Source organism: Gallus gallus, chromosome 9, assembly GCF_016699485.2.
Source record: "Gallus gallus isolate bGalGal1 chromosome 9, bGalGal1.mat.broiler.GRCg7b, whole genome shotgun sequence".
Taxonomy (NCBI): Eukaryota; Metazoa; Chordata; class Aves; order Galliformes; family Phasianidae; genus Gallus; species Gallus gallus.
Genome location: NC_052540.1, coordinates 10,016,576 through 10,039,687, shown reverse-complemented (window position 1 = coordinate 10,039,687; position 23,112 = coordinate 10,016,576). Strand labels below are relative to the sequence as shown.

The following is a 23,112-nucleotide window of genomic DNA, read 5'->3' as shown; positions in this document are numbered from 1 at the left end:
ACCACTCAGCTTAGTGTCATCAGCAAACTTGGCTGAGGGTACACTCAGTCCCACTGTCTGTGTCATTGAGAAAGATATTGAAGAACACTGGTCTCAAGACAGACCGCTAGGGGACATCACTCATGACTGGCCTCTGCCCAGACATAGAACCATTGACAACAATTCAACCAATTATTTATCCTCCAAATAGTCCAGCCTTCAAATCCAGATCCTTCCAGTTTAGAGATAAGGATATGGTTTGGGACCATGTCAAAGGCCTCGTAGAAGTCCAGATAGCTGACATCAATTGCCCTTCCTTTGTCCACCGATGCCATCACTCCATCGTAGAAGGCCACCTGATAGGTCAGGCACGATCTGCCCTTGATGAAGCCGTGTTGGCTGTCTTGGGTCGCTTCTTCATCTCACATGTGCCTTAACATCTCTTCCAGTAGCATCTGCTCCATGGTCTTCCTAAGCATAGACGTGAGGCTGCCCAGCCCATAGTTCCTTGGGCCTTCCTTTCTTCCTTTCTTGAATATGGGAGTGATGTTTCTCTTTTTCCAGTCACCAGGGACTTTGCATGACAGACATAATTTTTCAAATAGGACGGAGAGTGGTTTGGCAACCGCAATCACATCAGATGCCGTTTGCTTAAGTAAGGCACGCTCTAGGAAGCATCACACCCTCCCAACAACTTGAAACGGTAATTCTGCTGCTGCTGTTCCTATGTTTGATTGGGCTCCGTTTATCTTCCCTGCGTTGATCTGTAGTGCCTTTGCACTGTTACCTCTTGATATTTTTCAGGTTTATTTTGTTTTACGAGAAATTAACACCAACGCTGTTTAGGTACTGCAATTTAACAAGCAAGTCTGCAAGTACTGCTGTGTCACTTCTGCTGCTTTTTAAATCTTGTTTACTGTTCCTGAATAGGTTGGCAGGTTGGTTGTTTTATTTGGGGGTTCCATTTTCCTACTCCTTGCTTGCTTCCTGTGCTTATTGAATACTGTGATGATCTTGCCTTAGCTTTTTCAGATCAGATTTTTTAGAGTATTTTCTATAGTTCTTAATTCTTGTATAGATGATATCTGTGGAAAAAGAATTTCTCTTATTGCTTAGGAGTATCTAAATGCAGTTGAGATTTACAGTGGGTTTGGATACTTTAAATGTGGTGACTGCAGATTAAAGCACATAAATCCAAATATGTAATCCTTGTAAAAGACTCGCTGCTGCATTCTGAAGAAAAGTAGAGTTTACTTCTCAGGCATGCCCAGAAGAATCTGAGTCCTTGTGGAGCATTAACTCGGAATGGTGTTTGCTTTTGTTTAGTGAAAAATCAGAGAAAAGTAATTCCTAGAGACGCTGCTGGGACTTGCCGTTGGCAGCTTCCTGGCTGAACTCTGCGTCCTCTTTGCAAAACCTGGCTCTTGGATCTCCTTGGCCAACCTTACATGTTAGAGTGCAGGTCTGAAAGAGGAATCCTGAGTCAGAGCCCCAGGATAGGACTTCTGTATTCTGAATATTTCTTTCTGTGCAGTGCTTTTTTCCTTTGTGACTAGCAGCTTACTTTTCTGGGAAGAAAAAAATAAAAAATAAACAAGTATTTTAAATAGTGTTAAAAGGCTACAGTAAAACAGCATACCAGTGGTAAGAAGATTGTCTGAATCCTGCAACAGGTGCTGATTGTTGGTGTGCTGATCCTCTCCTGTGCGTGGTTAAATACTGAGTTGCTCCATGGCTCTATCGGCGGTGCCCAGCGCCAGGAGAAGAGGCATGGGGTGCAAACTGACACACAGGAGCTTCCCTCTGAGCACCAGGAAGCGCTTCTGTGCTGTGTGGGTGGCAGAGCCCTGGCACAGGGACCAGAGAGGCCGTGGGCCTCCTTGGAGGTGCTCAGAAGCTGCAGATGGCACCCGCAGCAGGGGCCCAAGCAGGTGAGCGAGCTCCAGAGGTCTGCCAGCCTCAGCTGGGATTGTGTGCAGGGTCTTGCATCTTTGCTTATTTTGCATGGGCTTTTTATTTTTTAGATGCAAGTTAATATTTTTCATAAACTTTAGAAGTTGAGGTCTGATAAGCACAAAACAGCAAAATGACAAGGAAAAGCAGCAACCATCAAGGCTTGGTTTTAGGAGAAAGTGTTTTGTTTGTTTTTCCCAGACTTCACAGCAGAAAACTGCTGGTGAGAAGTTGGTTCAGAAGAAGATCCAGATGTCTCTTCTGTAAGCAGGTTGTTGAATTCATAACTCATAGCTGCTGGTAGGAATGAGGAGGTAATACATGTGATAGAAGTAGAAGTTGTAGTTTGGTAGTGCTTTTAATTACACTGTTTCTAGGATCTAGCTTTGACATCTTTTGAGCTTACTGTAAAAGTACTTGGCATACATGACGTTACATCTCATCACTTATATTCACAGATAATTAACCTGGAGAACAAGATTAATTTGCAGTAACTAATGCCCTGAAAATTAAAGAACTCTGAATTTATCTGTCAAAAATCTTATAGAAGCTATTTGAGTTATATTTTGTTATCTTTCATGTGGAATGCCTTTGTGTGTAAAAGATGAGATTACTTCACAGCTAACAGTTCTTTTTGCCTCTTAAGCAAAATCTATTGGCTGACCAATGTCTGTACCTGAGTGAAGACGTTGGCAATGGATCCATTTATGTCTGTGAGCAGCAGCTGACAATCATTGGTTAATGGTATGTGCGAGAGTGAAGCGGTGGTTTTCAGCTGACTGACTATGAGTGATATATTTGATTCTCATCTTCAAATACGCAATGTAGACTAGCACAGTTTTGGTGAATCCTGCTGTGCTCATTACTTGTTCTGTTACTATATTCTAAAGCTCTGAATTTACATGGTGCTTTCCTTTCATTGCTGTGGAATGAGAAGGAAGGCTGGCTCTAGACCGCCTGTCATGTAACAGGCTCTGTGGGAGAGGGTCGCTAAATCAGATCAAATTGCAATTCAAATTGCTTTGAGAGGGGATCTTAACTTTTAATGCAACTTAGCAATGAATACCATTAATTTCAATAAAATGAATCTTTTTTTATGCAGTTCCCAGTCTTACTGAGTCCTGATCCTGTAATCCATTCCATGGAAATAAGGTTTTCAACCCCGAGTCTGTTCTTTTCTAATTGTGAGCACCAAACACCTTCCTTGTGTGTTTCAGGTGGCTCTTGTAGGACTGGTGTTCGAAGGTGCAGACTTTTCAATGCATAGGACAGCCTTATGGTCATGCTGCTATAATAAAAGCAGTATGGCACATTTCTTACAGTGCGATTGCGGGGTTTTTTTAACATTTAATTACATATTTCCAATTTCCTCCTCCTTGTGATTTGATCTTTTGCTTGTTTTTGTAGAGATTTTCTGTGGGAACAGTGCCAGTTAAAGTTGTGCCTGGGCAATCACGGCTGCTTTTACACATTACCCTTTGCTCTGTGGCAGCACAGGTTTGTAGGTGGCTCAGTAGTTTGTTGGACTGGGGAACAAGTTCAGTGGAAAAATACCGCTTTTTCCCCCTTGCAAAAAAAAAAACAAAAAAGGCAAATTCACTGCATAACCATAGACGTGGCTGTGCTGGCCTGGGACAGGAGTGAGCATTGGTGATGAGGGCTGCGTGAATGCATTCTCGTGGTGCTGCTGCGTGTCTGACCAGACCGGTGCCTCTGGGGGTCCCAGCACGAGGCCTGATGAGCCCTGGGGAGTTCGTTGTGTGCTTAAGGAGATCTGCTGAAATGTCCAACACAACAGAACTGGTTATCATCAGGTTTGCATGTGGTATTTTGAGATCAGGACAACTGTTAACTCCTATATGTTTGTTAGGAATTGAACAGTAAAAGACTGAAAAGTCTTTTCAGAAAGTACAGGAGTGGAGTGCTGTCTGACCCTTTCTTTTCTGTTTTGTTTTTTAAATCTTTGGTTTTTCTGCTCTACACACCTCTCTGACTTCATATGTTTCTAGATATGTATGTGCCCCTAAAGACTATGGAAGTTTCTGAGTTATGTTTATAGCATAGAGTGTTAGTAAACTAATGAAGAAATGTACTGAAAGAACATAGCAAAGTTAATACTGAGGTTTCTATGTGCTTTTATAATATGGCACCTTCATCTTCCTGGTCTTGGAGGTCTTTTTTAGTTTTGGGAGCCTAAGGAAACATGAGATGCTTTATTGCAAAATAGCCATATTTCATAACAGTGAGCTTTTTTCTTTGCTTTTGCTGTCAGACCACAGGCAATGCTATTTAAAAGGACTGTTTATTGATACGCTTTAAAATACCAGAACATTTCCAGGTTGTAAATTAATAATGGATATTTGCTTCTGAGCTTTGAATGTGAAATCCAAATTAGCAGAATTCCTGTTGTGTTTTGTCTGACAATTGCAAGTCCTTTGTTGACGAACGCTTTGTGTGTGAGTCCAGCTGCTTGAGCGGTGTTTCCCATTAGCGGTGGTTTCCTTCAAACTGTCCTCAACAGATTGTAAGCTTTACATCATTTCTGATGGTCTGTGCAAATAAGCTAACAGATTTACTTAAACTGGAAATTTGCTGAAACCTCTTCAGCTCCATGTTTGTACAGGATTGGATGTTGTTTCTGTCAGGCTGTGCTATTTAGAATGCAGTGTGAAAATGTAACAGCCATGTGGGCCGATTCATTAGTGTGTGATGTAAGCACGTGTGTACATGTGCACGGATAACGCTGTTCTGTAACTGCCTGAACCCACCTCAATTTCATTTGTGTGTGTGTAACAACATTTTACACAGGCCAGGAAGCATAATAGTTATGTATTCATGTTTTTATAAATATGAAAGAATAGCAACACTATTTTTTTCTCCAGCATAAACAGCACTAGTGGTGACTGAGTGATGGAAAAGCAATGGTAGAAGCACAGTGCTCGTGTTCTGAGGGAATCAGGCGTGTGTCCACTGACACGTTTTTATCTTGAATTTGCTTCAGTGGCAAGCATGCTGTTTGTGGTCTGTTAAATATTCTGTATTTCAAGCCTCTCTATGGGAGTTTTAACTCAGTTTCTTTCCCATGTGCTCAGTTTTCCATAGGTAAAATGGGAATAACGGCATCGACTTCTTTTGTGCTTTGTACTGCTGAGAAACGTGACGTAAGAACTGAGTATTATTATACAAATCATTCTAGTTTGATCCATCTATGCTGACCTTTTCCATCCGTGCTGTAAGATTACCGTGACTAGGAAGCTGATGGGTCTCATTGTGCTCAGCTTACCACTGTATGCACCGCTCTTTTGCAGTGATTCGGTGCACCCTTTTTAGCCGCCATATGATGGGCATTATTAAGACTTGATGTTCATATGGACATGGATCACGTTTAAAGCCTTTACAGCTGCTATATGATAAAGTATATATAATTTGTTTGGTGTTGTTGCAACCTCAGGTTGAATACAGAAATCTTTTGTGGCCTTTTTTTTATGATTTGCAAAGAGCATGACTTCTTTCTTTGTACTCTTTCTACACTTTCATAAATAAGACTTGAAGGGATGGTTCCTGTTGACACTCACTGTTTGGTAATGCAGCCTTGCCTTCAAAACTTTAGAAATTACCAGATCTTCAATAAGAGGAGGTGAAGTAACCTCAAAAATTTGGTGCAAAACACACAGGTAGTTATCTTAGGCAGTGCCAGCTCTCTTGCTGCAGTTGAATTGACTGCTTGCACTTAGTGGTGACGTTCTCACTGCGGTGGCTCCACATCTCCATGGCAGCTGTGTCCCACAGAGCCGGGCTGCTGCAGGGCCTGGGCTGGGTTGGGCTCAGCAGCTGCACCACTCTGTGCAGAGGAGGAGGGGTGACAGTGGTGACAGCCATTGCAGTGTGCTTCGTCAGATTGGGCTGCTGATGCGATTGATGTATCTGGAGCTGCATTAACTTTTGCTGTGAGAAGAGATGGAAATGCGTTCCCACTGTTAGATATTTGTAGCATTTTGAAGTATTTGGTGTAGTGATGCAGGTCACATGAGAGTTTGGACTATTGTATTCTTCCTGAAAAAAAGGCAAGGAGAAGAAATATTTTATTGATTATTAATTAAACTTTATCATTTTTTCAGCTACTGAGAAAGATGCAGAATGAGTGCTCTTACTGTGTAAAAGTTTGTTGTTCTTTCTTTCTGTTCACGGTGGCTTAGGAGGCCTCACTTATAAAGAGCCTGATACCGTTGTCTCTGTGTAGGTATTAAAAGAGGAAGTAAGGTCTCTGTTGCTGACTGAAGCCAGAAGGGCTCTTGTACATACTTCATATTTAAGCAACTGTCTTTGTAAGACCATGATGCAGTTATTTGAACAGTCCTCGTATTTATTAACACTGCTGTGGCCACGTACATTTATCTGGGGGATCTCACTGATGAAGATAGCAGTTACCTGTTAACTGTTAACCGGTATTTTTCCAGACCTGCTACCGTACATCTGGCGGTTGTGTGTAGCGTTGCCTGTAGGTCTTCATTATTAAGGTACAGTTTTCAGACTGTGTGTGGGCAGTACATAGAATTGTGTGTGTACATGCATATACACTAAAAACTATTGACAGTGGGTTACAGTCTGCAAGCCACATGCTGAGAAACGCAAACCACGTACACACTGATTGATTTAGAGGACAGTGAGTGGATGTGTAAATGTAACTGTACACCAGCAGTGCTGATTGCACAGTGCAATAAATGTGTCATGTTTCAGTCCTGTGTTTTACACACTATGGTCCTCTGCAGTCCCAGCAATGCTGCTGGAAATAACTGTGTGATGTAGCCCAATGATAAACTTGAGGCTGAATGCCAACATTTCAAAATGGCACTGTGCTTTAGCATGTGACTTTATCAGAGGTGCCAAAGGAATAATTCATTGTGATAAGAAAAAGAGACGAGGAGAAACAGGATGAGAGCTCATCTTGGAGAAGGTGTGGAAATGTTCAGGTGCAGCAGTGGGGAAAAAAAAAATTACAGCAGTACCTGGGAGGTGAGCAGCAGTGCCACTGACTGCAACAACGCTGCATGAGAGTGCGCCAGCACAACTTAACACATCCTCAGCAAAATCCTGCAGCAAAAGTGAAAAGTGGCAAAGAACTCGTCAGGTTAGAGAGCCTTCTGGGCTCAGTATATGAACAGGGTGTATGTAAGCTGTGAACCGCTCTGAACTTCATCGCTCCCTCACGAGATGTTTGATACTGGAGCCAAGAGTTCCTCTGGGGTTTGGGTTTGCAAGTGTGTGGTTTGTTATTTTTTTTCTTCCGGGTGAGTTAGGTGAATAAATTCCGAAGGTGTCCTCAGATACAGATCTGCCTTTTGGAAAAGCAGTGCTTAGTAGCAGTGTTACTCCAGGTGCCAAAGGGATTTGCGCAGAACGTTAAAACATCCTCATCTCATTGTGAACAATTCTATTATCTCTGTTCATTTTTTATACAGGTGAGAATTCAAGTATAGCTGCGTCCTTTTTATTTCTGTGCCACAGATAAAGAACATCCTTTTCTAAGTATTTTTTTTTCCTCTCTTGGGTTGTTTATGCTTTGTATTACAGAGCTGTTACGTTACTGAATTCACAATTACTTTTTTTCATGGCTGAACATGGCTGTACTAAAAAAACCAACAACCACAGTTCAGAATTAAATGAAAATAGTGGGCAGCGGAGGTGATCGAGCAGTGTGAGAAAAGACATGGGTAACCCAGATCTTATCTGGACTAAGCTCAATGTCTGCCTGTGGCAGGAGGAGGGCAGGGCGGTGGCGAGGGCTGGTATGTGTGTTGTGCTGAAGGAACCATCACCTCAGAATGTCTTTAGTTTCTGTCTGCTAGTGCCAGAGAGCCTGAGGAGCTCTTCAGGAGTCAGTCTTTGTCCTTATGGCTCATGACCTCAGCTAGGCCCAAGTTGGCTTTGTGGGTTATGAGGTAGTGGCAACTTTTCCTTGTATTTCATTCTGTCTCCAGACCCACCACTCTTAACGCTTGATTTTGAATGAGGCTGTGCATGAGAGTGCAAGGAGGTGTTTGATTTGCAGCTCTCTTGCTTTGAAACTGTCTGACAGATAGGAGCTGCTACTGCCACCGTGTCCAAAGATAAATGAGTGTTTTCACCATTTTCAGTGGCTTGTGTACAGCACTTGGAGTATTTGTGGAGTAGTGTTAGTGCTGCATGACAGTTCTGATTAAGGCATTAAGTCTGAGTAATCAAGATTAAAAGATGGAGTCTGGAGAAGAGGAGCGGCAGCAGCATTTGTGAGGTACTCAGCATACATCTGTGCTTCTGTGTATGAAGGCAGGATGAGTTAGATCTGTAAGCAGTGCAGGGTCGAGGAGGTAATAAACATCTTGTTATAAAAACATGCTGGGTTGGAGATGGAGTGATTGGTTTCACCCTGACATCTAGCCACCTGCAGTTACTTCAGGTAACGTGCAATGGTGTCATTTACTCCCTCTGTTCTGTGACACAGATGCACTTTTCTGATGTTTTAGATACTTCAGCATAGTCAGATAAGAAGCGGTTAGAGCTATGAAGACATGTAGATACATACCTTGTGCATATGCTTGTGATTGTAAGTAGGATTAATGAATATGTAGACTTGTTTCATTTGGTTTCTGTCATCCTTACGGGTCCTTTCCAACTCAGGATATTCTAGGAGTCTAAAAGTACACCCATGAGTTTTAAAGCTGAAGCGTATGGTGGGCTGCGTGCCCTTCATCTTAGGCTAGAAGAAATTCTTTCTGGAAATGAAATGCTACTACATAATTTTAATGGTAAAGTAGAGGAGCTTAGCAGTTTTGTAAGGTGTCCTTGTGACATCTGCTAAGAGTTCTGGTGGCTGTTCTGTGGCAGTGTGTAAGGCAGAAAAAGTTACTTTGATTCCAAAATGTAAAAATGATGTGAGAATTCAGCAGTGTTTTTTGTACATTGCAAAGGAAGTCATTTAAAACCGTCTTTTTATTACATTATTTTTTAGGTAATATTTCAGTAATCACACTACCAGTTTCCAGTACCAACTCCCCAACAAAGATATTGCCAAAAACCTTAGGACCAATCAATGTGAATGTTGGACCCCAAATGGTAAGTTTTGCGATGACAGCATGCAAGCTTGTGTAAGTAGATACATAACTTCCCATTTATGTAGTATGGAAACATGGAAAAAGTGAAGATGTAAGCCTTGCTAGAACTTAGTCTTGGCTGTAAGCCTGAAGTATCCCACATGGATGGGAAGGTGATGACATGTAGATGCAGCAATCCGGGCATGCCAGGATTACTGCTCCTGTTATCTTTCTGGCTCTGACTGGAAATGGAAACAACCTCAGCAGCTGACATTTCAACTATTAGTCAAAAGCATATTAAGAAAAAAACATTACTAGGAATGTTAACGATACTCTCTAAATAGTTTGAGCACTATAAATAATTGCCAAGAATAGAGGAAAGCAGTCAGTTAATGCAGTTCCCACTTATTACCGCTTTCTGCTCAAGGCACTGGTTTTCTAAAATCACTCTTAGTTACAGGTTAGGTTCTGTAGCAGGTGGAAGGGGCATAAGTTACCGTGTGGTAGGAGAGAGACTTCTTATTTTATTTCACTTTCCTGTTTTGCTGAAAGAGCACTGTTTCCCTTCCATTCTTTACAAAGTTAGATTTGAAAATCTTACCTGGTCTGACTCTGCTCTGTGATGCTGTTCTCCACGGTACTGCCACAAGCGGTCACTTACAAGCTCCACTTCAGTATTTCTGGTGCAAATTCTGTCACTGGTTGGTGACAGCCAGTCCAGCATTTGAATCTCTGATGGGTTGTAGGAAAATGGAAAAAGTCCTGATGTAGGTGTACAGCTGCCCATTTTCAAATTTCAAACAACAAAGCAAACAACAGCAGTAAATATCAGTACTGGACATACTGTAATCGGTCATTGCTCCTGATCAGAGATGCATCTTCAGTGTATTAGGAGAGGAACTACCTTAGATGAATTCTAACTAGATACCTAAAGGAAAATGACTATTTTGGTTAAGGTTTCTTCTTAAACTTGTAAGATTCTTCTCTTGCAACTTTTCCATTAACATTAATTCTGATGGGATCTCTCTTTGGGCAAGCTCCTGATACTTTCAAGTGAGGAAAGAAAAAACGTTATATAAATGTCTATTTCCACTAGATGGCACCATGGTATAGAAAGAGATGTCTGTCTTTAAAAACATGATTTTGTACCTCAATTTATTGTACTGGTTGTCAAAATTCTAAGGACATTAGCCATAAAATATTCTTTTTATGATACATTTTCTTTTGGATTTAAAAGACATCAGTAGAGCAATGTGAAACCTATGGCTGGGTGAAATGTGACGAAAGGAATTCCAGAATGCAAAATCTTTAAAATCTTTTCTCTCTGACCTGTCTGCCACATGCTGGCAGCCATATATGCTCGCTTCTTTATCCACTTGCCTCTCTCTGTCAAGCTGTTCACCTAATTGTAAGACAAAGGATAAATAAGATAGATAAATTTGTTTATTCAGGATAAAAGAAGTACATAAATGTAATCAATCATAGTTTGGTGTTAGGTGGGATATAAAGTACTGCTTAGTGAATTAAAGAAGCTGGAAATTCTTCAGATGTTTTCTTTTTTTCTTGTTGCTTAAATAATATGAATGGACGCCAAATGAAGTATCTGCCATGTACTACTTACGTGGGCACTGAAGTAGTAAAGGGAAAGGACTAAGTTTAACACATTTGTTTCTCAGTATATCACTAAAAACAAAATAAAGTTTAAAAATAAGTTATATGAGTAAAAAGCATTCTCCAAGAAGCTTTTGTATAAATCATGTCATATTGGAAAAAATGTAACATATTTATTTTAAAGATTAATTAATAATACTGTCCCATTTTCAAATACTATCTAAATTCTACTGGCAACCTGTGTTAAAGAAATAACTTAGACGTGAATTAGAAGCTGAGAGCAAGTGTTTTACTGTTAACAGCCATCGTGCATTGAATTTCAACAGCCTTGAATCAATGTATTGTAAATCCTTTTTCTACAGCATAGACTTCCGATGTAATTTCATCAGTACAGGCTTGTACTATTAGCTTGCTAGAAGGCCTGGAGATCTTGTGAATGCTGTGAACTGCAGGGAGTAATTGAGAGGGATCTCAGATTATCTTTGGTACCAAATACAGATGATTAAAAGAGGCAAACCCATTCGGAATGAGGCTTTTCTGATTCCAGTAATCAACAAAAGACCTAGGTTCACTCTGGAAGAAACAATTAGATGCCTATAGGTACAAATCCTACCTGCTCTACCTAGTAATTATTTTTGTTTGTCTACTTCTTGTTCATAAAGTAATACAGTAATAAGGTGCAATAAGCAGAAACTTAGAAGTATTGTAATTACTGTCATGTGTGAACATGTAATGATACCTCTTCTGTGTATTTTATTTTCAACTTACATCTGGTTTACATCTGGTACATCCTTCATATGAATTCTAGGATATGTTAACCTCTTTTTTATCAAAAATGGTGTAGTTTTGGTTGTTGATATCTTACTTTTTTTTTTTATTTCTAAATTTTGTAGATAATAAGCACATCACAAAGACTGACCAATTCAGGGGGTGTTCTGATTGGGAGTCCGTATAACCCAGCTCCAACGATGGTGACGCAGACACACATAACAGAAGCTACTGGCTGGATTCCAGGGTAAGATTTTGGCTCATTTATTGATGTTTGTGTATCTGTTCTGATTTTTTCTTTTTCCTTTTTCCTTTATTTATGCTGTTGTAGCTATACGTTAGCTCACAGCTTCTAGTTCTTCCACACTTAAAAAGAATATGCTCTTTAGCATATGAAGTGCTTCTGATGTCTTAAGCATGTGAACACAGAGTGACACATACCGGTTGCTTCACTGTCTGTTTTAGTGTTGTTTTATGGAAATATCTGTTCCTGTGTGACAGTGGAAACAGCTGTGCAGTTTAAGTTTGGTTTTCTTGCTGAATATATTTATCTCCTCAAATAGTTTTTGAATTCATTTAGTTTTGACTTTATTTGTCAAAGAGGACTTCTGCAACTTCTGTAAAATGTGACAGCCAGACATAAGTTCTTCCAATACCTTGATGAGGGAAAAGCTAATAGTGTCTGCTCACAGCTTGTCAGCTAGACAGTGAACCTCCATCGGCATTCTTTGGCTTCATCCAAACCCACTGATGCAGATACTAAGGGATGAGCTAATTCCAGTGCATCTTCACCAGCACCACCACAGAGAAGCAGCAACATTCTGGTTGTAAACTTTGAAAGTCTTAGATACAGTTATTCCAATGAGCCTAATTATTGTTTCACCCATTAAAAGGAAATAGATGTTCTCCAGACTGGTTGATGATTATTGATCCCTGCAGAAGACCATACTACGGGTCTCATTTTCATCTGAAGAACAACAGTGGGAAGGGTCTCTGTTAGCGTCTCACCTAAGCATTGAGACTTTACTGAAGACAGTTCCAGAGGATTCCAAGCCTAGACTCCTTGCTTTACCCATTGATTACCTCATCTTCACTGATTCCAAATTGTTTCCAAAGACAAATAATGTGAGATCATATTCATTCTTCATACAACCCCAGGCAGCCAGGCTTTACAGACCTGGGGTAGCTCTCCACTCACTGCCATTCCAGGTCCCCGTTGTCCAATGCAAATGCTGCAGCCCCTGCCCCACCTTACTCTGGTAAGCACCATGGACAGGGATTGCTGCTGTTGCTGCTAGGAAGATGTTCGCAGGTGGAGTTCGTCAGACTGAAGGTTCTGAATTGCACAGCCAGATACATGGCAGGCTTTCACAGCATCTTCAGAGGAATCATTTTAGTTCAGCTCTCTTCATTAACACTGTCAGCTTTTTAGCTGTACGTGTATCTGCAGTGAGACTGCTTTGGAATAACAGGGTAGCAACATGAAATAATATACTATGACAGTTCCCAAACACTGTACATTATCAGCTGCTAGAGTAAGAGACAAGGTTGGAATAGAACTTGTGAAATCTTCACGATGCAGCTAATATACAGAACTATAGGGAAACTGGCAATGATTAGCGATTACTACTCCTGTGCTAAGCTCATGTCAGCTGCTACTTCAGAGTATCTCTCTGCTATAATAGTGCCAGCTCTAACATGTAAATGTATTGATAGTTTGTGTGTTGTTTTTTGTTTAAAGATACCAAAACATTCAGTATCAAGTAAATATAGGATCTGTTTTCTGCACTGTTTGAAAGCACTTTCCTCCACGTGGGACATTTGTAAATAGGAATTTTCAAAAGAATCCTAGTTCTCCTTTTTGATGAGATTTGGTTGTCTAGCTTATATCAGTGCTTCCTGTATCATAGAATCATAGAATTGGGCCTGGGTTGAAAAGGACCTCAAAGATTATCTAGTTTCAACCCCCCTGCTGTGGGCAGGGTCACTGACCACTAGACCAGGCTGCCCGGAGCCACATCCAGCCTGTAGTTCCAGATGAAGTAAGTTCCCTAAAAGCATAAGGATAAAGCATGGTAAAATTGGGAACAAAACTTGTATTTCTTACCTGTCTGACAGTGAGCTCAGACAACCTACAAAGTCCTCATCTTTTTCTTTCAAATTCTGTCAAACTGTGTGCTGTCTTCTTCCTTCAGTAAGCATTGAACAGCTTATTGTTTAGCTAGGCACCAAATACATTTATTTTATTGATTTAAAAAAAAAATGTTATTTTAACATACATAATTGTCTTCTCCTAGGGAAAGGAAGCGAACTCGAGAATTTATAGAATCGGATTTTTCAGAAAGGTGAGTACTACTGAACTTAAAGTACGTGGCTATAGCTATTCTGTTTCTTCAGATCTGCCCTTCAGAGAGCTGGCTTTCTCATTCCCACTTCAGTGAGTTTTCACTTCTCCCCAGTAAAAGCTGTGCAGTGTGTTATTCTTTGTAGTTATAATTTGTTACTCTTTGCTGTATCACTTCCTAACATTAACATTTACTTATTATTATTTACATTTACTTCTGATATATTGACATTTACTGCTACAGAACAAATTGGAGTTGTGAAAAAGAGAAAACCACAACGCATCTTCAGAAACAAGATTTTCAATTTGCTCTCACAGCTTTCAGTGGGAGAAATACTTGTAATCAGAAAATATTTGTAATCAGATAGTTGGTTTTTGCTTCCAAAACTACATGGAATGCATTCCGCTTGTATTCGTTGTTTGCTTATCAGTGATGACTCAAGTAACTGCACAGGTTTCAGAAGGGTTTTCTGTTTGTTTATTTTGCTTTGTTGTTGTTTTTTCTTTTTTTTAATCTTCTGCTATTCTTTTCTGCTTTTTCTTCTGTCATTTTTTTTATTGTTATGCTTTCCTTAAATACATTCAAAAGTTTCAAAAGCATTCCTGGGTTTTTATGTTTTTTCTCAGCCTTTTACAGTTGTTGGAGCTAGGTGTACCTCTGTAAAACAGCACCCCTCCCTGAAACGTACTATCAATCAAATCAACTTCTATAACTGTAATTTTAAAAAAAGAAAGAAAATCCATCTGATCATTTGAAATGCATGCAAATAATTCCAGTGTTTTCATTAAGAAATGCAAAGGCAAAAGGTTTTTTATGTAAGTCTTGTATATTATTAGGTTATGTTATATTAGTATTTTTGCTTCCAAGTGTCCACAACACTATCAGTCGAGAATGAAGTAAGATTTGCAGTCTTGCCTAAGCATACTTTTTGAACTTACTGATGTTTGTTGTGTTGTTAATGTAACACCTCTGAAGAACATTTAATTAAAAAGTAATTCTAAGCATGTTATATATAAAGCATATTATAATAGCTAGATTTAAAAATTGGTCTGAAAAAATACTGTGAAATTATATGCGACAGGAAATAAAATAACCTTTGTAGAATAAGACTTAACTTATTAATATAAAATTTAGACAATCAGTGAAAATAACCTGGGCTTCTAAAAATGCGGTGTTTTGAAACAAAAAACCTCAGCTTAGGGAGAGCTGAGTGGCTGCAGCATCAGCTTCAGCTGACAACTTCCACAATGGGGAGCAGCTGACGGTGGGGAGAAAGCAGGATTTTGAGTCATGTAAGAATGTGCCAGGAGTGCGCAGTGCTGCATACCTCAAGTAGAGGGCCACTCTTACTCTATTCTAGTTTGTCTGAAAACACAGATTGTTCCTGTTCTTTCCTTTACTGTAAGCTAAGCTCTTGGTTTGTTTGTTTATTAGCCTTGCAAAAGCTAGACATTTTGCTGCCTAACAAAGTAAGCTTATTGAATTTCAATGTGTAAAAATAATTACTTTTCTCCTTACAGTAAAAGAAGCAAAAAAGGAGACAAAAATGGGAAAGGTCTGAGGCATTTCTCCATGAAAGTATGTGAAAAAGTTCAACGTAAAGGAACAACTTCATACAATGAAGTTGCTGATGAGCTGGTATCAGAATTCACAAATTCCAACAGCCACCTAGCTGCGGATTCGGTAAGCAAATGTGGGGACATTTTTTTGTCTAGCACTTCAGAATTGGCTGGTTTATGAAAGAATTCTCTCCCTGCTGGTTTTGCACTATCCTGACACATCCCATGGTCTCCCTCAGTTAACTATCTTATAAATATAACGACCTACTCTTTATATATCAAATTCCTTTTTTGATAAAACTTAAAACTGAGAAATGCAGTCTTTCTAAATTATAAACAAAATAGAGAAGTCTGCAAAAAAAAAAAAAATCACTGAACGCTGCTCTACCCACCATACATGGCCTTGTCATGCTTTTCACCTGTAACAGACTTGCTGTGGTGGCAACTGCTGCTCAGAGGCTTCAGGGAGGTCTTAAACTTTCCTTTGCGAACAGACATGCTGATGTGATATTCAAGCAGTAGCACAGATGACAGCATTGTTTTACTGTGTTTCTTGGTGGGGGTTTTTTTGAGTGCTTTAATTGTTATCAGTGCTGCATTGTTCTCTTAGCAGGCTTATGATCAGAAAAATATTAGACGGAGAGTGTATGATGCCCTTAATGTGTTGATGGCAATGAATATAATTTCAAAGGAGAAGAAGGAAATCAGATGGATCGGCCTTCCCACAAACTCAGCTCAGGAATGTCAGAATCTAGAGGTAAAGTGAGGTAGATGAAAATTTCTGTATAGTTCATAAATCATTACAATGGAGCAGCTGTAATTCAGAAGAGGTCTCCTTTCCCCATCATTTGAACCTGACTGGTTTTCATTCTTGCACAATACGGAAATACAATTTTTGGTATTTGACTAAACTGAGACAATATGTTTATTATGTTTGTCGTGTTTGGTTTTATTTAGTATAATTTACACAGGTTTCAAAAACTGTTTACTTCACAAAATATTCATTCATTGTATCAGGGATAATTTTTAAGATTTAAAGTCTGTAGAAACCCAAAGTAAACAAGGAAGGAAAAAAAAAAACAACTTATTTTGTCAGTATAACTGACAGCATAACTGGCACTTGCTTACACTGACAAAGTTGTATACAAAGTTGAAGAGAGATCTATTTTGCTGTTTGTATGCATGCTTGGAAGAGCTATTAAAATGGAATAGTAATTTTCACTAGGCTGTCAAATACTAGTTATGAGCTAGCAGGAAAGTAAGTTTTAATTATCTGTTATTTCCATTGTTTTTTCCAGCAGGCTAAGAGTTACCATGTTTTTCCAGGGATGCCAGAATTTAGATGCACAAATGTTGCTTCTGCTTCAGGCCAAACGTTCCATAAATATAAAGCCTAAGTTATTGCATTTACTGTAAAATCCCATTATGGCTATCTGTAAATGTCTTAACATGCATTGTATTTGTAATATTTGTGACATGAACTGTCCTAAAAGGGGAGGGAAGTGGTCTGTCCAGTACAGAACAGCTTTTTCTTCAGGTTATATTATTTGTCTTTCTAGATACAATAAGAAAAAAGGTTTTCATAGGTTTCAAACAGCAGTTTGAAAAATTCATCTTCTCAAGGATTATGCTTTGCAAATAAGATAATAAAATAAAAAGCATTGTAAATAGGGGATGGGATTAGTCTAGGAAAGTTTTAATATATTATTTCAGTTGTTGAATGGAAAACTAGTTTAAAGCTGAGAGCAGTGTTTTAAGCTGCAGTGGCAGAGCTGGCATCAATAAGATGATGAGGAGCATCATCTTAATGAAGCATGATGGCTACTGCCCATCTTAGTCGTATTTTCTCAGAACACCATTTGGTTACATCTGCAGTGTCAGTAAGCATTCATTGCTGTTACTGATCTAAACGCTGCATTTTTAGGCTGAAGACAACTTTGTCCTATAAATTTAACTAAACTGTTACAAGAAAACGTTGATGTGTGGATGTAGAAAACATTACTGCTGACCGTTTTTGCTTCTGAAATGTCATTAATTCTGTCAAGTCTCAGATGAATAGTCCAAAGAGCGGAAGTGGCTGGAAAGTTGCAGGTGATGATGTTTTTATCTGGTAGCTTACATGTGGGAGAAGAGCAGAAGGGATACACAATTAAAAAAGAATGCAGGATAAGAGGGGAAAAAAAAAAATGCAAAGCACCCCCTCAAGTATTTATTTGGTGCTAATCAGCACTCGGTGGACAGTACAGAAGAGCTGCTATGGGTGAATAAATACAGTCTGGTAGTGGCTGGCTCTTTACTGAAGGTAAAACTGTTGACAGGGAAAGAAACTATGGTTTCTCAGGCCTGAAAACAGGAGACAACATGATTTGTCTGAAAAAAAAAAAAAGGTAAATATATAATATATATGGTAAATGGGTAGGGCTGAAAAGATTTGAAATTTGCTTACTGTACTTTGGAATTTTACCAATTCCAATTTTACCACTTTGCAATAAAAAGGGGGTTTTGTAAAGGTGTTCAGCACATTGATGTCACTGTAATACCTGGTCAGTCTGGCACAATGAAGCAGACAAGATAACTAATTAATTATCATGATGCATTTATATTTTAAGATAGAAAAACAGAAGCGGATTGAACGGATAAAAGAGAAGCGAGCCCAGCTACAAGAACTGCTGCTGCAGGTATGTGTTTGATTATCTTTTTTAACCAGTAAGAATCCAATGCATTAGAACCTCTTATATTCTTTAGCTATGACGTACTAGGGAGGAAGAGTTTCATGCTTAAGACCTTTCAAGTTTCTAACTTGGGAACCTCTTGCCCTGAAATCCTGGTTCATTTGTATCTGTTCTAAGGCAATGTGCCACATCTGTGTGCCACAGCCATGTTGTAAAGGTTCCGCTGAAACGATAAGCATTAGCGGAAATAGGTCCAAGCCCCCACTTACCTTCTCTGACTTTTTCATACTGAGAAAAAAACTCATTCTAAGCTATGAAATTTACAACTGTGGGTAAATACATACTAAGTTGTTCTAGGGGAGAGAATACTTTCTGGATCTTCAGAATGAAAGATTGGCAAATGCAGCTCTTTCAGATTCTGAGAAGCACACAGGAAAACTTAGAGGCAACTTGAATTTTTGTTTTGTTTGCATAAATGTATTTCAAATGCATCTTTATTTATAAAGTAACATTTTAAGTACAGTTAGGAACACTGTTAAATGTTTGATTTGCGTATGGGCATTCACTATTTAAATGCAATCAAATTTCTGCATGAAGTTACAGGCAGTAAGGCTATTTTTTTTTTTTCCCTGGTGCAAAGATAATGATATAGTTTTCAGCTAATATTCATGGAAACAAAATAGCTGATTTCCCCTCTTCCCCCAGTCAGGGAAAATGGTATCTCTATTTAGGGCACAGTTTTGATTCCAACTCACCTAATAAATTAGAAGCTTCTCTCAGTAACATAAAATTATCCTTGTAGAAATAAAGCAACTCAGATTCTCTAACTATTGGTCTGAAAATGACAGATTTGTCCTACCCTTACTACCTACAACTGTAATTATATCCATAGTTATGTTCACTTTCAAGTGATTGAGCAGTCCTTAGGGCTTTTGTCTACCCATCTTCCCCCATTTAAGTATGAGAAATAGTACCTCGAAGTGGGTGAGTACACAGACTTCCAATCCCTCGAATATCCCAAGAATCCCCAAAAATCCCAAGAATAACACGTCTTGTAACCATGTATTTTCCTACATGATCTGATAGGGCAAAACAGTAGAGGAAGGGTTGGTGTCACAAACAGCACCTGCTGAAAATGGACAATTTCAAAACAAATTGTTTTGAGTTTGAGAAAGAGGGTGATGAATGAGAAGGGGAAGAAAGTGTGGATCAGGAGAAAAGCAGAATGCAGTAATTTGTTACCTTTTGTTTCAGTGTTAAGTAGCTCTTAGTCAGAGGAGGAGATGTCTGATTGCAGAGCTTTTTCTAAAAGGGTGAGGAAACATTTTCCACTCCACTCCATTGTTTCATGTCTGGGGGATACGAGGGAGGTACACAAAGCTGTAGCGTTAACTTCTGTTCCTGATGAGTTTCACTATTAGCACGAAAGGGAAGGCAGGCCTCAGCTTACCTGACAGAATGTTAGTGGAGGCACTGAGAGTTGGTAGACGAGCTGTAAAGTTCCAGTTCCTGGAAACATTGATGTCTTCATACAGTGATTGCTTTTCCTTTCTTTCTGCAGCAAATAGCATTCAAAAACTTGGTACAAAGAAATCAGCAAAATGAACAACAAAATCGAGGCCCCCCAGCATCAAACTCCACAATACAGCTGCCTTTCTTAATCGTCAACACTAGCAAGAGAACCGTTATTGACTGCAGCATATCAAGTGACAAGTGAGTGTTTGTGGAATCAACTTTTAGAATTTTATTTTCTTTATGGACTTGAATTATGCTCTGAACAAGTGTGAGAAGCTTTCCCTAGTTTCTGTAGAGTAATAGTGCACTTAAATTTCCTACAGTCATTTATTTCAAGGGTGTTTTGGCTCAGTTTGGTGTTTTTGTTTTTATGTTTAATCCAACTACAGTAGTAACAGGAAAAAGTTTATAACCATTGTTTATACAACTGCTAGTTAAAAGAAGCTGAGTTCCACTGTTTTAAAATGCACTTAAGGCTGACATTTCAAGGAGCATTCATGCACAGGACAGAAGGACTTGAATCAAGCTTTATGCTAGCACTGCACTAGCTTTTAGGTAAGCCACGTGGTAGTGCTTCCAAATTCTTCTTCCTAAATGTATTTAGTCAGAAAAGTGATGCGATCCACTAGGCAAAAGTAGCATCCCAGAAGTGATAATAACAGTGTTGAAAGAGATGACATCTCTTGCCATCTTTCAAAAGGGAAAAGCTTGCACTTACCTCTTTGAGGAAAAAAAGGAACTAAAGGATACAGAAATTTGAAATTTAAGTTGCACTCTTCGGTTTACCTGAAAACCTTCCACTTACATACCTCAGGGTGCTTATGCCCTTCATGCTGTGAAGACGTGGCTGATAGTGAAAGGTACTATTACATTATTGTTAATCTGATCATAACTAGTTGACTAGATGAAAGCAGGTGGTTTTGCTTTTTTTCCTGTAGGTTATAGAATTTGTTCTGTGGTATATACTGAAGTCAGTCAGCATGCAGAGTCATGTAACTTACCACCAACCATGCCCAAAGCAGTACTATTAAAACATGTAACTAAAAAGAACATGTAACTAAAAAATAGACATTGTACCTACCGTATAGTGTAGGTCAAACAGTTTCCTGAAATTACTATAGCACAAAAAGAACAGAAGGTGGCAAACATGTCACTGTTTCATTTCTTGATTTTGTGTTGGTTTGGAGATTTTGTTTGGTTTTTGTTTGTTTTCAACCAATCAGCAGCCAAAATAATAGGTGGACATTACAAAGATTCAGATGTCCTGTACATAGACTGGGTAGTATGATGTTACCTGGTGCACAGTAGAGTAGTTTTCCTGTCTCTCTCAACATGGAAAAAGGTAATCTGATTGACATCACTGGGTGACTCCACAGTAGACCTAAAATGAATGAGTGAAGACAAAGATTCATTCATTAATTTAATAACAGGCTGAAGATGGGGGGGGGAGGGCAACCAAATTACTGTTTATTCTAATGAAAGGAAACACAACAGATATATACTACTGATAAAAATAAGTTAGCTGACAATAGTTATTCAAAACAGTTATTCAAGGAAATAAAAAATTGCTCAAGTAGTAGATGACGACATGAAGAGATGACATGCATGTACATGACACAATGGCAGATGAAATTATTTCTGATCAAATTCACACTTTCCAAGGGAGAGGTAAAGTTTGGAAACATTACAGTATTGGCCTCTGAACCTGGGTTTAACACTAACTAAGATAATGGCCCAGTAGATCATTTTGTAAGAACAGATGTTGATTTTTCAGTAATGGCCAAAACATTGTTAGTAGTTGTTAGGAAAAAGAGCAAGAAACACCATATAAAACTTGAGGCAAACAGTACTTTCTCTACCTGGCCGGTTCTTGTAAGCAGTATAGCAGAATCAGGAGAAACGGGAGGGCAGAAATTGTGACTGTAGCGATGAAAGGTCTTTCATATCAGGCACAGATGGACTGTTCGGCCTAGAAAAGAGAGGGCAGTAGATTCACAGATGTCTGTACAATCCTGATTGACAGAGGGAATGTGCCCAGAATGCAGCTATTCCCAGTTGCTTATTAAAGTTTAAATTAGAGAAAATTAAGGTAAGTTAAAGTTAAAAGCTTTTAAGTGAAAAGAACATAAATGGTTTCATAACAGTTTGTTTCTGCAAATCATAGCAGTTAAAGATGTGTGTGCCAGAAGTTTTATGTTCAAAGAGGGGCCATGTTAAGTTTCTGAAAGAAAACCATCCAATTGCTATTAATAGCAAAAGTAGAAGGAGTGTAGAGATTTCTTACACCAAGGGGAGGTTGCTAGCAATAATGGAGGAGAAATAACACTTAGTTTAGTGTGTTCCACTTCTTGCTAATATCCAGTATTTGGCCACAACATGTGGGAGGAAAAACATGGTGCTATTAATAAATACAACCTTCAGTACTGGACCATAAAAGCTGAAATCAGTTACTACACAGCTTGCCAGTTCAGCATGACACTGGTCTCCCATCCCCTTTGTTTAAACATAGTTGCATGACCTCAGCCACCCCGGTCCTGACAGCAGGAAAGTAACCATACCAATTAAAGGTACAGTCACACACTGGATTTTCCCTTTTGATGCAGTTATGTTTAAATAACTACAGCTGCATAATCAATATAGATTGTACAGGTGGTACCACAGAAGTCACAATAGAAATGATGCCTGTAAGTAGAACAGCTGCATCTAGAGCAAAGCACATTTCTACATACAACTTTGTACACAGACGTAAGGGACAAATTTTCCAAACTTACTCAAACATATTTTAAAAAAGGCATAAAATACAATAAAGAAAATCCACAGATGACATAAGAATTCAGATCAGTGAAGATCCACCCATCAGAATTACCTTTTAAAGATTCTATCAGATTGTTTTTCTGGGGATGGAGCTTCTGTCAGCAGAAAATGAGTTCCTTTGAAGCAGCCTTTTATTGTAATCATTGGAACAGCTAGCACTGTCCATGCTTTTAATAGCTTGTGATGATAGCGTAAGGCCAGTCTAAATACCCCTGCCATCATTACAGCTCACTTGAGTTTATAGTGTTATCTGCACTTGTACATGCAATAAAAAACATTTTGAGAATATTGTAGCAGAAATGTTAGGTTTTGAACATACAAGTCTGACCAGACTGCTCTGCTAGCTGCATCCAAGTGCATCCAAAAAGCAAAACCATAGCAAAGTAAATAGGTCAGTTCACAGGAGGAGTGTTGCAGATGAGAAGAGAAAGTTAAAAATAAAAAGAGGTGAAAGCAAATACTTACTATAGTGACTGAGCTGCAGATGACCTTTAAAAGTATTTGATTTAGTACAAGTGAATGTTTGTGTTTATTAAGACCTCCTTACTCTCCTTTGAATTTGTTTAACGAAGTAGAAAATGTTAACCTTTCTTTCCTGTAATGGTAAAGTCATTTTAATTGACAAGGTACCATTTTAAACTTCGTAAGCATTCCTGTCACAGAAGCAGAAGAGAATTTCTTTTTTTCTTAAAAAAACCTTTACAGACCCTTTACAGACAATGTAGAGAAAAAAGACCCTTTACAGACAATGAAGAACACGCAGAGTAAAAAGGGGAAAAAAAAAAAAAGCAAAGCCATACTTTTCTAAATCATCTCACTTTGACTT

General features: G+C 38.9%; 2 protein-coding genes across 32 annotated transcripts in view; one reads left to right on the top strand and one right to left on the bottom strand.

Moving 5' to 3' along the window:
• TFDP2 (transcription factor Dp-2) overlaps positions 1 to 23,112 on the top strand; it is a 55,102-nt gene that overhangs the window by 19,217 nt on the left and 12,773 nt on the right. For 6 of the 11 annotated variants that reach the window (XM_046898378.1, XM_015276879.4, XM_040705530.2 and 3 more), the window contains 7 exons: positions 8,921 to 9,024; positions 11,507 to 11,628; positions 13,679 to 13,726; positions 15,247 to 15,409; positions 15,896 to 16,042; positions 17,895 to 17,963; positions 19,519 to 19,670. In XM_046898378.1, coding sequence (XP_046754334.1) covers positions 9,022 to 9,024; positions 11,507 to 11,628; positions 13,679 to 13,726; positions 15,247 to 15,409; positions 15,896 to 16,042; positions 17,895 to 17,963; positions 19,519 to 19,670 — 704 coding nt within the window. In that variant the 5' untranslated portion in view covers positions 8,921 to 9,021. The remainder of the gene's footprint in view (positions 1 to 8,920; positions 9,025 to 11,506; positions 11,629 to 13,678; positions 13,727 to 15,246; positions 15,410 to 15,895; positions 16,043 to 17,894; positions 17,964 to 19,518; positions 19,671 to 23,112) is intronic. The other 5 variants (NM_001184713.3, XM_040705531.2, XM_046898375.1 and 2 more) reach the window with 1 other exon arrangement.
• Positions 4,216 to 23,112, bottom strand: part of LOC107051833 — a 34,142-nt gene continuing 15,245 nt past the window's right edge. The window contains exons 2-12 of one of the 21 annotated variants that reach the window (XR_006930925.1): positions 21,332 to 21,441; positions 20,767 to 20,853; positions 19,408 to 19,512; positions 19,200 to 19,309; positions 18,932 to 19,086; positions 13,489 to 13,570; positions 10,332 to 10,404; positions 9,604 to 9,734; positions 8,495 to 8,603; positions 6,939 to 7,023; positions 4,216 to 5,985 (exon numbers count right to left, since the gene is read on the bottom strand). Coding sequence is in view for 1 of the 21 variants with exons in the window: in XM_046898671.1 (XP_046754627.1) it covers positions 5,611 to 5,985; positions 9,604 to 9,734; positions 18,932 to 19,019 (594 nt within the window). In the remaining 20 variants the exon portion in view is untranslated. Of the gene's footprint in view, positions 5,986 to 6,083; positions 9,735 to 10,331; positions 10,405 to 13,488; positions 13,571 to 16,209; positions 17,656 to 18,931; positions 19,087 to 19,199; positions 19,310 to 19,407; positions 20,854 to 21,331; positions 21,442 to 22,338; positions 22,453 to 23,112 lie in introns of those variants that run through there. The other 20 variants (XR_005862389.2, XR_006930924.1, XR_006930926.1 and 17 more) reach the window with 20 other exon arrangements.